The sequence below is a fragment of the Heteronotia binoei genome, chromosome 13 (assembly GCF_032191835.1).
Source record: "Heteronotia binoei isolate CCM8104 ecotype False Entrance Well chromosome 13, APGP_CSIRO_Hbin_v1, whole genome shotgun sequence".
NCBI classification, from domain to species: Eukaryota; Metazoa; Chordata; class Lepidosauria; order Squamata; family Gekkonidae; genus Heteronotia; species Heteronotia binoei.
Window position 1 is genome coordinate 16854618 of NC_083235.1, and position 14251 is coordinate 16868868.

The window sequence follows — 14251 nt, forward strand, 5'->3', positions numbered from 1 at the left end:
GCACAGGGGACTACCTTTTTAATTTTATGATGTTGTATTTTATACTAAGTGCCTTAACTATAACAGTACCTTTATTAATGTTCATCTATCTGAAATGTATCTTATGCCAATAAAGGTAACTGAACTTGAACCTTGCCAGACACACCGAGAGGCATCCCCCAACAGATACCCTATTCTGGCAAAAACTAACAGAGGTCTCACCGAGCACTTTGATTTCCATGGGTTCACTGCTGTTGAGTTCCGTCATGCCCTCCACTTCGGTGAAGGAAACAAAGTCCCCGCTCTCAAAGCCATGCCGAGCTTCATCCAAGCAGGTGACCTCTCCGGGGCATCCCTGTGCAGAAAGAAGGGGGAATCAGTAAAAGCCAGAGAAAGAGCGAGGGCGTGTCTTGTAAAAGAAACAAGGGAACCTCACAGGGACTTCTGGCTTCCATCTTCAGGAAGGAATTACCTTGGTGATCATGGAGACCATAGCGCTGAGTGGCTGTTCCCCGTTGGTGTCTGTCACAACCATCTCATCGCCGAAGTCACAAAATAACTGGCTGTAGGGGAAGAGGAAGGAAGTGAGAGTCCCATACACTGCAACTTCTGGCCAGGAACAGAAGTCTGCCTGCCTGCCTCTCTCTTACACCGAGTGCTCAGAGACATGTGTCAGGGCAATGAGGTATACAGCTTTATGGGACAAAAACTGGGATCCTCAAAGCAGCCCCTAGCCAAAGGAAAGGGTTAAGAAGAAGGAAGATATTGGATTTATATTCTGCCCTCCATTGAACATATGAACATATGAAGCTGCCTTATACTGAATCAGGCCCTTGGTCCATCAAAGTCAGTATCGTCTTCTCAGACTGGCAGCGGCTCTCCAGGGTCTCAAGCTGAGGTTTTTCACACCTATTTGCCTGGACCCTTTTTTGGAGATGCCAGGGACTGACCCTGGGACCTTCTGCTTCCCAAACAGATGCTCTACCACTGAGCCACCGTCCCTCCCCACTCCCTTTGGGAGGAAGCGGAAGGAGGAAGAGCTTGCTTTGCCAGGCTATCGCAATCACACAGCGGAGCTACTGAGCCAAGCCTCTCTTCCTATTGGCTGAATCTCATTCTGAATCTCAGAGCGGCTGACAACCTCCTTTATCTTCATCCCCCACAAAAGACACCCTGTGAGATAGGTGGGGCTAAGATAGCTATGGCTGACCCGAGGCCATTCCAGCAGCTGCCAAGCGGTGGGGAATCAAACCTGGTTCTCCCAGATAAAAGTCCAAGTGCTTAACCACTACATCAAACTGGCTCTCCTAAAGGCTAGCACAACACAGATCAAGAAACAAAGATGGGGTTCGATCTTACCCAAACAGTCCCTTGGTGTCCGCCACTACCAGTTTAATGTCTTGGCTGTGACAGAAGTCACTGATGCGCAGCTGCTCTTCCAGGGGGCAATTGGTGAGCACAACCACCTGCAGAAGGAGAGCGAGACAAGACTTCTGAGCACCATGCTTTGACATCCCATCTCTGCAGAACTACTTTTAACACAGCCTCATCTCTCATGAAATTCACAAGCCACCGTGATAGCATGGTGCTGACAGGTATCCCACGGACATGCCTAATCCTTCTCAAAAGCCCTTTAAGCTACAAGCCACGAGAGCAAAGTGGAATGCACAGAGGCAAGACATGCTGGAATACAGGAGATCCAGCTACCAGGTAGGGCCACTGTCATCAGGGCTGGCCCTAGGCTACCTGGCACCCTAGGCAAGGCTAACGTCTCCCCTCGCAATAATAACCAATTTTCAAAAACAGATGAATTGTGGGAAAAATCAAAAGTCACTTGGGGGGCACCCAATTTGGCATCCCCAGGAGGCTGGCGCCCTAGGCAATCGCCTAGTTTGCCTAGTGGCAGGGCTGGCCCTGATGTAATTCATATTTTTAGAAGGCTCTGGCTGGCCAGCCACTAGCTCTCAGAAGGTAGACCAGGAGGCTCCTTGGTCTGGATCAGGGGTAGCCAAACATGATTAATGTAAGAGACATATAGAATAAATGCCAGATGTTTGAGAGCCGCAAGACATGAACATCAGGTGTTTGAGAGCCACAGGGCAGGAAGGGAAGGAGGGGGGAAGGAGAGGTGGAAAGAAAGTAACTTTAATGTTAAATGGATTCTCCAAGCTGCCGGTTGGCTTGGCTTAGATAAGTAACTTAAGGAGACAAATGTCTCCTCCAAGCTGGCTGACAGGGCAATGGGGGCTTTGGCAGCCACACCATGTGTGTGAAAGAAGACGACGACTGTCCTTCTCTCTGAATCAGCGTCTCAGAGCCACTTACAATCTCCTTTACCTTCCTCCTCCACAACAGACACCCTATGAGGTAGGTGGGGCTGAGTGAGCTCTCCCAGAAGCTGCCCTTTCAAGAGCTATGGCTGACCCAAGGCCACTGCAGCAGCTGCAAGTGGTAGAGTGGGGACTCAAACCCAGTTCTCCAAGGTCCGCACACTTAACCACTACACCAAACTGGCTTAACCACTACACCAAAATTGGCAAAAAAGAGCCACAGCTTGGCCACCCCTGGTCTGGATCAAATGCTATGCTCCGATTTCCACCCTTCCTCTTGGCATCAAGACTTTCTTCCCCTATATGAAAGAGCCCAGATCTCAATCAGCTTTTGACCCATTTCAACAATACCTGGAAGCTGCCCAGGAAGTCCTCGCTCAGGGGTCCAGTGTATGCTGTAACGGGTACATATGAGTTGAGCTCTGCCAATCGCGGCTGGGATACTTCAGCCCGATTTTTCCCCAGGTCTCCCTCGTGCAAATAGAACTGGAAAAGGAGAGAGGTTTGAGGGTGTCGGGTCAGCATGCCAGGAAGTACGGCTGTCAGGGGAGTCAGCTGTACCTTGAGGTTTTGATCAAATGGAAAAGGGTCCTACCTGGGAGGAAAGGTCCGACCACTCAGCCACCCCCTGGTCATGGACAGTGACAGATTTAACTCCACCCAAGATGATGTTCTTGGCAATCTCCACCCCGAGTCCGCGGAGCCCGGAGACCAGGATGTTGGCATTCTGCATCCGTTTCATGGCCTCATGGCCCAGCACGTACCTATCCGGGATAGGTGAGTGGAGAAAAAAGAAAAAACAAAGATTAACCTTGGATCCAGGACTGCCCAACTGGAAGCCGGGACACCTCACGCCAGAGGCGACAGTGTCTTGACATTTGATAAACTGCTGGACGCTCTGCTCATCTTTCTCCCACCCCACTATACTGGTAATAAGACTGATGTGTATTGATGGTCTTCTGTTACTTACAGCTGTCTTGAGTACAGACCCTCATCAATGTCTGCTTCGCTTCCATTCTTGGCCATACCCTGGAAACAAGAGAAGGAGGAGGGCTTCACTGGCAGAACCCGCAATTTGGGAAGTGCTATTTCTTAGGGCTGCAACTGGGCCACAGAGAGTGCGATGCATTAATGAACAAACAAAAAAATGCTTTTTGCAAGTCACCACTTTCATTTCTAAAACACATGAAAACACGCATATAAAAAAGAACTCATAGTGGAAAGATCACACGAGCCAATACAGCCATTTATATTTTTTTGGCGCAGGGGCTAGGGATATAAAGATGTGTCTCTCAGTTCCTCATTCTGCTCATCCTCACACTTTAGATGTCTCCACTGCTATGTAAGTGCTGCATCCAAACACCCAATGAATCCTCCGTTCAGCAGATGATGCCATAATGTTCTATTTCCATCCCAAAGGAAATTATGTCTACGGATCTAAACTGCGTTCCAGTCACAATATTTGTTCCCTATTCCAGCTATATAATTCAAAGCTTTTCCGTCTCAAAACCCCAGTTACCCTTGTTATATTTTTCAAATCAGTGACACAAAAGGAGACCCAAGTGAGAAACAAAAGGCACCTAATTGTCTCACATGCACCACTTTTAATTATGTGAAAGACACAGTGGAGGAGTCGGATTCTCCTGCTACTTCAAGAACTTCTTTTATGGACAAGCTTTAGACCAGGGGTGTCAAACATGCAGCCCCAGGGCCGAATCAGGTCCCTGGAAGGCTCCTATCAGGCCCCCAAACAACTGGCTGTCACCTGCTTCCTTCTGCATAACAGCTTGCTTTGCAAGGCTTGCTCAATCGCACAAGAGCTATAGAGCAAAGCCTCTATTTTCTGCATTGGCTGAGGCTCCTCCCTTGGGGAGGAATGGGGGGGGGGAAGCAGAGCTTGCTTTGCCAGGCTCTCTCAATTGCACAGCCCAGCTACTGAGCCAAGCCTCTCTCCCCTCTATTGGCTAAGGCTCCTCCCTCTCCTGGTCCCCTGGGGAAGGAAAGAAAGAGCCAGAGCTTCCTTTGCCCAGTTCCCTGGATACAGTGGAAGAAATACAAAGAAAGCACCATTAAGACCAAGTACCAATGTTTTAAGGATTTTAAAGTATTTCAAAAAAAATCTTTGTGTTTGTCTGTGTCCTTTATAAAGTTTATATCTCTGCTACCTAATCATAAATAGGTACACACATAGCCCAGCCTGACAAGGTCTCATTTATGTCAGATTCAGGCCCTGTAACAAATGAAATCAACACCCCTGCTTTAGAGACTGGAGGCGAGACTGCTGCCTACACAGCCTTCTGGGTGGGGGAAAGTGCCATCGAGTCACTACTGACTTAAAGCAACCCCACAGGGTTTTCAAGGCAAGAGATGTTCAGAGGTGGTTCACCACTGCCTGCCTCCATGCCACAACCCTGGTATTCCTTGGAGGTTTCTCACCCATATGCTAGCAAGGGCTGACACTGCTCAGCTTCTGAGACCTGATGAGATCAGCCTAGCCTGGGCTCTCTGGGTCAGGAGCGCAGACAGGTTGCTTTGAGCCCAAATGAAGGCTCAAAGAGTCATCAGTCGCTTGAATGAGAAGCCCAGTAGCTGCTTAATGCTAATTTTCCTACACATACAGAAGCTGCCAATCTCCAACCAACCGCTGCTGCAGTTATTTAAGAGAGCAACATTAATGTATTGATTTGAAGAGAATACTGTATTGATTTGAATATTGCAGCTAGTTGGGAGTTCTGTGTGGGAAAGTAAAAGGGGCTGCAATTAACGCTAAGGGTTTGGAAGAAAAGTCTAAAGGAAGGTTAACTCCAAATGCACCTCTTCACTCTCTCCCACATATGCAAATCGCTACCAGCCATGCTTGTGGGGAAAAGTACTGCACTCACGTACAGTCCAGACGCTACTGAAAAGTAGGTGGTTAGAGCTTGAAGACTGTGTTCATCCTTATCAGTTGGTATTCTTCTCCTGATAAAAATGTCAAACGACCCGTTTGAATAACCTCTTCCAAAGTACAAACTTATGCTTTTGTGCTTGAACACCTTGCTATCAACGGCGTTGTTAAGGTTTAATGGTATTCTACAAAAGATTCTGTGGGTGGGTGCGGTAGAAACCAAATTGACTCTATAGACAGTATTCTTTTGGATTGCCCTGAATTTTCAGGTTTGAGCGCTGAACTGGTTTTTCCTTTGCTTAAGAAAGGCTCCAGCTCTCTAGAAGCTAAGACTTCTTGGTTACCAAGAGATGAACACCAACAAGTAACTTTGTGTGTGGCTAAATCTTTTTCGGCTCTAGCAAAAGTATGTTGTAACTCAGGAAGTAAATCTTAGGCTTCCCTTTAAGTGTGTGATGATGGCTCACTGTTTATGACTTGTCACAAAAACAGTAATGAAGAAGGAAAAAATTGGCAGACATACTACTCAAGCACATAGGGATCTTGCTGTAGACCTTTGTTAGCTCCTCTATCAAATTGACAGTACCCTCATATAAGCAGAGCAGGTCACGGTTGGACACCTCCCCCCCCCATCAACCCAATCGCCTTACGTTGGCAGGCGCTTCGCGAAGGTCAGTCTGTACCGATTTGCCAGAGGAGCAGTTTGAACCCGTCTTCGTCTCAGATTCAGACAAGCGACGCTTCTTGGACAACGGCGAGCTGGACATCTGAATGCAAGCAGCAGAAAGAGACAGCTGTAAGGATGACAAGGCTTGGTCTATAGCCTACAAGACACACCCAATTCACAGACTTGCTTTGCATAGGATTCTGGGGCAAACACAATACACAGGCTGCCGTTTTATACGGCAAATAAGGAGCATGGAGAAAAACAAATACTGCTATAGATGGGGCATGGGAAGCAGTGGTGGCCAAACTTGCTTAACATAAGAGCCACATAAAATAAACCTCAGAGGGAGGGAGGAAGGGAGGAAAATAGATGAGGGAGAGAGGTAGAAAGAAAGCAACTTTTAACTTTAAATGCATTCTCTGGCTTAGATTGGAGAAGTGATTCAAAGAGATAAATGTCTTCTTCAGGACAACCAATGGGGCAGTGGGGGGCTTCAAGAGCCACACAATATGTGTGAAAGAGTTTCATGTGGCTCCTGAACCACAATTTGGCCACCCCTGCAGTACAGGATGAACTTCCTGGCTCCCCCCGCCAGGAAACTTCTGTGTCACCCCTCCCAATTTTGCTCCTGCAGGCTCATGGGACCCTAGAAACAGTGATGGGGGAGGCAAGCTGGGAGTCTGCAGCAGCAGGGGGTGGAAGACTGGCAAAGATCTCACTCCCCTCCTCAGGCAGCAATGCTACTCTGTCCAAAGAGCTGCTACACTATCAATGGAATAGCACCTTGGGATCCAAGCCAACACCTTCCCCTTCCTTGTTGGCTGCCAAAATGCCTCTCCTGAAACCACAAGATCCAGAGCACCTTCAGCTGAAGGAAACAGGGATGCCTTCAGTGGCAGGCAGGCAAGGCTATTCCGAACGGTCAACAACACAACAAAACGTTGCAGTCATGGCACTTCATTGGATGTTAACAGCACCAGAAAGTCAACAAAGGCAGAGAGCCTCTTGGAGGCCCATGATTTCTCCCGGGTTTGTTTAGGAGGCACAGTAAAATACCAGGCCAGAAGGGAAAGGCAGTGTGTCTGCTTTAATAACCAGTCCTCCTTCCAGTACAGGAATGAAAATTCAGACAAACTGTTTTCACTAGCTATGGCTTCCCAAAGAGGTATATCCTGCTATGGAAAATTACCACGTCTCTGTGTTACCCCCAGAAGTCAGGGGGCTGGCTGCCCATCCAAGATATGCTGGAACCAAGTAACCTCATTCAAAGTTGTTCCCTCCTGGCAGAGATCTCTCCAGAAAGAACCGAAAGCTACGTAGACAGGGCCAGCCCTGGGAGAGGCTGGAAATGAGTCAGCTGGGAAACAATCTGTCAGTCTGTAGCTGGCAAAGGTTAGGTCAGGAGCTTCCTAGTAATGGCTATTTGCATGACGTAACCAGATCTCCTCTTAGGGGCCAAAGGAATTCTTCTAACAGCTCTTAAGGTGGAGATTCTACAGGAAGTCTGAAGGCAGAAGAGCATCTGCAGTTCACAAAGGACGAAGGAAGTGAAGAGTTGAGGCTGGTTCTCACCGTGTTACTCCAGTTAACTATTATGCCACCCGAGAGTCATAACTTGAGTATATTTCTACTCAGAAGTCCATCCTGCTGAATTCAACAAGACTCAATTCCACAGCTAGGCCTTCTACGGCTGCAGTCTAAATCAGAGGTGTCAAACATGCAGCTTGGAGGCCAAATCAGGTCCCACGGAGTGGCTGGAGGGCTCCTATCAGGCCCCCAAGCAACTGGCTCTTGTCTGCTTCCTTCTCCCTGTCTCTTGCTTCCTTCTGCATTACAGCCTGCTTTACCAGGTTCTCTCAATCGCACAGCAGAGCTACTGAGCCAAGCCTCTCTTCCTTCTATTGGCTGAGGCTCCTCCCCCTCCTGGGGAAGGAAGGAAAGAGCCAGAGCTTCCTTTGCCCAGCTCCCTGGATCCCATGGGAGAGATACAAAGAAAGCACTTTAAGATTGAGTGCTAATGTTTTACGTTTTTTTACAAAATCTTTAATTTTGTTTGTCTGTGTCCTTTATCACGTTTGTACCTCTGCTACGTGGCATTACATTTTATGACACACATGGCCCAGCCCGGCACGGCCTCATTCGGCCCTCATAACAAATGAGTTCGTCACCCCTAATCTAAATAGTTACAGTTCTATAAAGTTACAACTTGTAAACTGAAAAGACTAAATGGGAAAGACTCGCTGCCTTTGGTAATGCGTGAATGCATCCAAACAGGGCAGATTTCACTCAGGTTACATCATGCCGGAATGGGCTGATCTCAACCTTGAGTATTCTGCCGAAAAACATGTACGTGCCCCACAAACTAGAATGCCTCTTTATTTTTTATTTATTTATTTATGATTTGTATCCCGCCCTTCCCACAAGTGGCTCAGGTACACTAATGCGCTTGAAACCCACAACACAACAGCGCAAGCTTAAGGCCCCTTAATGGTGAAAGCATAATCTACATTAAGCTGTTCCGAGCAAGCACTCTTGCTTAACAACATTAAGAAGACCCTGCCAAGATCAGGCTAGCTTCACCCAGCCCAGCGTTCCTTCCAGAAAGTCCCAGCAGGTGCTGAACAACCCACCAGAAATTACTGGACTTCCCCTGACTCTGTGACAACTTGGAGCGGGAAAGTGAGTTCTTGGTTTACAGAGCACCCTTTTAAAGAAACAGCAATGGCATCTAGGTCAGGAGTGATCAAACTGTGGTTCGGGAGCCCCATGTGGCTCTTTCACACATATTGTGTGGCTCTTGAGGCCCCTGCTGCCCTGTTGGCTGGCTTGGAGAAGGGATTTCTCTCATTAAATCACTTCTCCAAGCCAAATCAGCCAGCAGCTTGGAAAATGCATTTAAAGTTGTTTTCTTTCCATCTCTCTCCCCCCCATCTATTTGCCTTCCTTCCAGCTCTCAAACATCTGACATTCATGTCTTGTGGCTCTCAAATATCTGACATTTATTCTGCGTGGAAGCAAGTTTGGCCACCCCGATCTAGGTAGATACAGATGACCAGGCAAGCATATATCAAAGTCTTTAGCAGTTGCCAGCATCAGGGAGGAATTATTGTATTGGGGTGTAGTGGAATAAAGCCAAAGGAGGGGACTCCTTATTAGGGTCTTCTCTGGCTTGGAACCTAGGCCAGCTGATTGAACTTCCAATCCATCATAGCAAGACAAGCAGCCTACAGGGCCAATTTCAAGCTGTCTAACTCCTGTTCAGCCCTAATTTAATCATCAAAAGCATTATTTTAAAAAATCCTTCCTCACTACTGCTTTTTATAACTCTGGATAATGGGGGAAACATCTCCAAGGAGGCCAACCCCCATGCCTTGTTCCATTTTATTATTATTATTTATTATTATTAAAGATTATTTGTATTCCACCCTTTCCCAGAATGGGCTCAGTTGCAGATCACATATTAAACAATAACTCAGATTATACAATTAAAAACATATAAAATACAGTCAAAACAATATATATATATAGACACACACACACCATTGCGGATGGTGGCGTGGCTAAATTCATTTGCAACATGCTAAGATCTGTGACTAATTAAAATAAATGATGGTAACACAGCAGAAACGATGTCACTGCATAGAGGCCAGTCGATGGAATAGGATGCCTGCTACCTCAACCGAAGGTCTGGCGGAATAACCCTTTTTTTGCAAAAAGGTAATAATTTAGTGAGGGCCCGGGTCTCCATAGGGAACTAATTCCACCAGGCCGGGGCCAAGGCCGAAAAGGCCCTGGCCATAGCTGAGGCAAGTCGGATGTCCTTCGGACCAGGTACGGTCAACAGGTATTGTGTACTAGATCTTAATGATCTTCGAGGCACATGTGGGGAGAGGCAGCCCCGTAAATGTCGGTCCCAGGCCGCGTAAGGCTTTAAATGTCAAAACTAAAACCTTGAAGGGGATCCGGTGCCGGATGTGTGCCTGGATAGGTACTCTTATCAACAGCTGAACTACTGCATTCTGCACCCGCTGGAGCTTCCGGATCCAGACATTAAAGTCCCACCTCCTCCCTAAAGCCAAGTTAAAAATTACCCACAGGCTTCGTAGATTGGTTCATGTTTATTCTTGAGGCCTGAGACAGCTGGGAGAGCAGCCGGGCTTCCTGCACCCCCCAGCAGCAAGCCTGCTCTTCTCCTTTCACCCCCACAGAACCAACAGCTGCCGGTTTTCCTGCAGCACTACCGCAGCCCCCTTCCCTCCCTGGCGCATCCGTTCCCTTCCAACAGCGCCTGGCTGCTTTGCCGAAAGCCAAGCTCAGAGTAACTGTGTCTCTGTCCCCCAACGCGGGCGGCCTACAGTGACACAGCAAGTCGGTGACAAGTGACTGTGTTTCCTCAGCTTGAAGGAAACCAGAAAACGCAAGCCATGCCTGCAAGATGCAAGCAAGAGAGGCCCAGGCACTGGCTGCCTTTTAGCAGGCAAGGCCATCTGTTAAATCAGTCTTGTCTTGATAGAGCATGATAGGGAAGGGAGGGAGGAAAGAGTATCTGTAGGGTTGCTGGAAAGGATGGGGAGACGGAGAAGAAGGGAATCTGGGACATACTCCTCACAATTGGGGAAAGCTTAGAGAAAACCTAGCTGCAACACAAAATAAAAGCTTTGCACCCTATTGGGACCAGAACAAAATCATAATAGTGTACTTCAGCGAGCTCTAAGCTAGGATATCCAGAGTGCAGCCTCACCTTAGCCCTGAACTCATTAAGTGGCTTACTCAAGTCACTACTGTACTCTTACCTTTGGCCTTTACACCTGCACTGCAGTCGTAACGAACTTCCCTAAATGAACTTCCCTAAGGATTGCTAAGAGAGCATTCTGAGGATCTCTTCGACTGCATTAAGTAAGTGCCAAGCACTGTTACTGGTAAAGGGCCACTTCCTAATATTTTCCAATCCCATATTTCTGTCTCTGCATTCTATACTCTAAAATGGTTTGATATGTTTAGACCTTCTCCCTGTTGCTTGTAGAAATCAGCTGTCATTCATCATAGGTTCCTCCCCCTATCCACTGTCCACATTCAAGGGACTGGAAACCCCCTTTGGGGCAAGATAAGGCACAAGAGGTAAGAAGGCTCCTCACCTGCTCACTCAGAGACACGGCAGGGTTATGATGCTGCCAAGGTGGGAAGTACCTTAATTTCAAGTGTCCTGTCCTGGATGATCCTGGCTAGCCCAATCTCATCAGAGCCAGGAAGATAAACAGGATTTAAGGTAAAGGCAGTCCCCTGTGCAAGCATCCAGTTGTTACTGACCCATGGAGTGATGTCACATCACAATGTTTTCTTGGCAGACTTTTTGTTACAGGGTGGTTTGTCGTTGCCTTCCCCAGTCATCTACACTCCACCCCCCTCCCTCAGCAAGCTGGGTGCTCATTTTACTGACCTCGGAAGAATGGAAGGCTAAATCAGCCTTGAGCCAGCTACGTGAATCCAGCTTCTGCCGGGATCGAACTCTGGTCGTGAGCAGAGCTTGGACTACAGTACTGCAGCTTACCACTCTGTGTCATGGGGCATTATTAGCCCTGCTCAATATTAGGATGGGAGACCACTAAGGAACTCCAGGATCACTATGCAGAAGATGAAAAGGGCAAACCACTTCTGTTACTCTCTTGCTCTGAAAACCCAGGAGTGTCACACAAATGGTCCACAGGCTGGAACCAGCTCGTCCAGGGCTCTTATCTGCACTGCGAGCATCACCCCTGCTGCCAGATGACCAAGGCTGTGAATTATGTCCTCTCCCATTGCTAATGTGGTTGCTGAAAGTGGAAGGCCAGGCATCAGATATGGTAAAGAAATACTGTTAAGAGTGTTAATGTTTTAAGTATGTATTTTGAGTGAAAAAATAATATTCTTAATCAGGTTTCCCTATGTTCTTTATAGCAGGCACTGACAGGGTTGCCATTCCCGCAGCGGTGCCATGAAAACCCTTCAGCCCACTGCCAGCCACCTGGCCAGTCGGGGAAGCTTCACCCCAAACAGGGACATGCTACAGTATTGTCTATCGCATTGATGCTGAAAAAAAAAACCCACGGTTTAGGCATACTCTATGACACTAGGGCCGTAAGAACCACAGTTTACCCAAATATCAGACCATCCCTGGCACAAGGATGTCCCTTCTGGGTGATGTCATAGCATTGGGGATGTTGCATGATGTCCCCTCCCATACCTGGAACACCCTCCAAAGTTCCCTGCTCCAGCAAAGGTAAGGCAACCCTAGGCACTAGGCATTACATTTTATAGCGCACACGGCCTGGCCTGCCCAAGCGACATTTATGTCAGATCCAGCCCTCATAATCACTGAGTTCGACACATCTGCCCTACATGATCACCATAAGTCAGCTGCAACCTGACGGCACTTGATACACACGCAAATCAGAGCACAAGAAAAGGGCAACAAGGGATTACAAAAGCTGAACCTTGGAGATATGGCCCCATTGTGTATTTCCAACCAAAGTTTTGGTTTTTTTTTTTTTTAAAGTTGTAAGCCAGATGCCATATGAAGCTGGCTTTTTACTGAATCAGACCCTGGGTCCAGTCTGATTCAGCTGGTATTGTCTACTCAGACTGGCAGCCAGGGTCTCAAAGCTAAGGTTTTTCATGCCTATTTGCCTGGACCCTTTTTAGTTGGAGATGCTAGCGATTGAAGCTGGGACCTTCTGCTTACCAAGCAGATGCTCTACCACTGAGCCAGCATTCCATGTGCTTAACATTAAGGATATGAAGCTGTAGGAGTACAACCATCGGTTTTCCCACAATTTTTCTTTCTTCCAAATACTTACACTGAGGTTGTCTGCCCCCAGAAGCTACCCCAAACATTTTAGTGGGCACCAAGATCAGAAAATTATATACATATTTTTAAAAAGATGAACCAACCATGAGCTTGCCACAATGCTAGGAGATCAAAATGATTTCAGCAGTAAAAAAGTGGCATGCCTCAATGCTGAAAAATCCACTGACAAAATATTGTTGCTTTGAAACTAAGGAACATTTAACTTTGAAAAGAGTACACAGCACCCAAAAAAATCATTCTACGCAAGCTAAAACCAGATTTGATTCAGCTTATTTGGATTAAATGATGGACACAAGCAGGGTTCCCGCTAAACTGAGTTAGTATGAGCTGGCCCACAGTTTTTTTAGCGTCTGGCTCACACATTTTGTCATAGCTCAAGAAAAATGGCCCCAGAACAAACTCATTTACGTGATAGCTCACAACTTTTAATGCCAGTAGCTCACAAAGTAGAATTCTTGCTCACAAGATCCCCCAGCTTCGAGGGAGTATAGGACACAAGTTCCATGCTTGGTTAAAATAAGGCTTATAAATTCTTCTAAATTCAGGGTGGCTGCTCATGTCACGGCGAGGCAAATGTGTGTTTATCACCACCATCTGTCCCCCTGACAGGGAGCCACAGCCAAAACTCATACCTGTCTCCAATAACACAATTGCTGCCCACATGCTACAGCCTCGTGGGTACATTGTGTGTTTATTTTGGGTGCACTTACTAGAGGAAAAGTCTGAAAGCAGCCTTCAGAGGCGAGTGAAAGGTTCCCTGCTTGAACAGCGTGAAGGCAGGCAGCTACCGTATGCTCAAGCAAATGTTCCCATCCATATTATACGCCACTCGGCTTCTCCGCTAAGTGCTGCTGCCTGCTGGCTTTGAAACAGAATGCCTTAATCATCAGGCAAGGAAATGGAGTGTCAGTTAAGGACAGCTTGCATCAGCGTGCAAAGAGGGCCCGCCTTAGCTTTTCTGACCACCAAGGCGGTATAAGCCTTTTGCCCGGTGAGAAAAAGCCACCCCAAGAAGAGAGGGCTGGTGTCAGAAACCTGAAGTATGGCTTTCATTTCAGACATCTGGATCAGAGCAACGAGGAGACAACAAGGGACTGCAGAAAGCTCCATTTTCAAGCCCCATTGTGTATATCAAATCAAACCCAAGGCTTTAGAAAAAGAAGTAAGCATCATGCGCAGACACACCAAGGGTATCAAACGCTAGGCTACAAAGCCTGTTTCTTCTTTAGAAAAACACAAAACGCTATTTGCATGCTGATGAGACACGATTCTCTTCTGTCTAAACCCTGAGAGGCAGCAGAGACCTTGAACTGGGTGCGTGAAGCAAAGGGCTCAATGCTGACACTATCCACTGACAAACTATTGTTGCTTTGAAACCAAAGAGGAAACAGTTGCAATCTGTTCTCAAATGGGCTGTGTTCCCTCCCCACCAAGACAAAGACAGTCCATTTGCGATCGAAGACACTACCCAGCCACTCTTCAAAAACCCCAAACTGAAAGACAGAGGTTGCCACAGAGGCCTTGAACCGAACTGGCTGGTTTAC

General features: G+C 47.3%; 1 protein-coding gene across 2 annotated transcripts in view; it reads right to left on the reverse strand.

Annotated features, from left to right (window-relative positions):
- UBA1 (ubiquitin like modifier activating enzyme 1) overlaps nucleotides 1–14251 on the reverse strand; it is a 77215-nt gene that overhangs the window by 21163 nt on the left and 41801 nt on the right. For both annotated transcript variants that reach the window (XM_060252023.1, XM_060252022.1), the window contains exons 2-8: nucleotides 5847–5963; nucleotides 3280–3338; nucleotides 2905–3073; nucleotides 2661–2795; nucleotides 1339–1445; nucleotides 452–542; nucleotides 202–334 (exon numbers count right to left, since the gene is read on the reverse strand). In XM_060252023.1, coding sequence (XP_060108006.1) covers nucleotides 202–334; nucleotides 452–542; nucleotides 1339–1445; nucleotides 2661–2795; nucleotides 2905–3073; nucleotides 3280–3338; nucleotides 5847–5963 — 811 coding nt within the window. The remainder of the gene's footprint in view (nucleotides 1–201; nucleotides 335–451; nucleotides 543–1338; nucleotides 1446–2660; nucleotides 2796–2904; nucleotides 3074–3279; nucleotides 3339–5846; nucleotides 5964–14251) is intronic.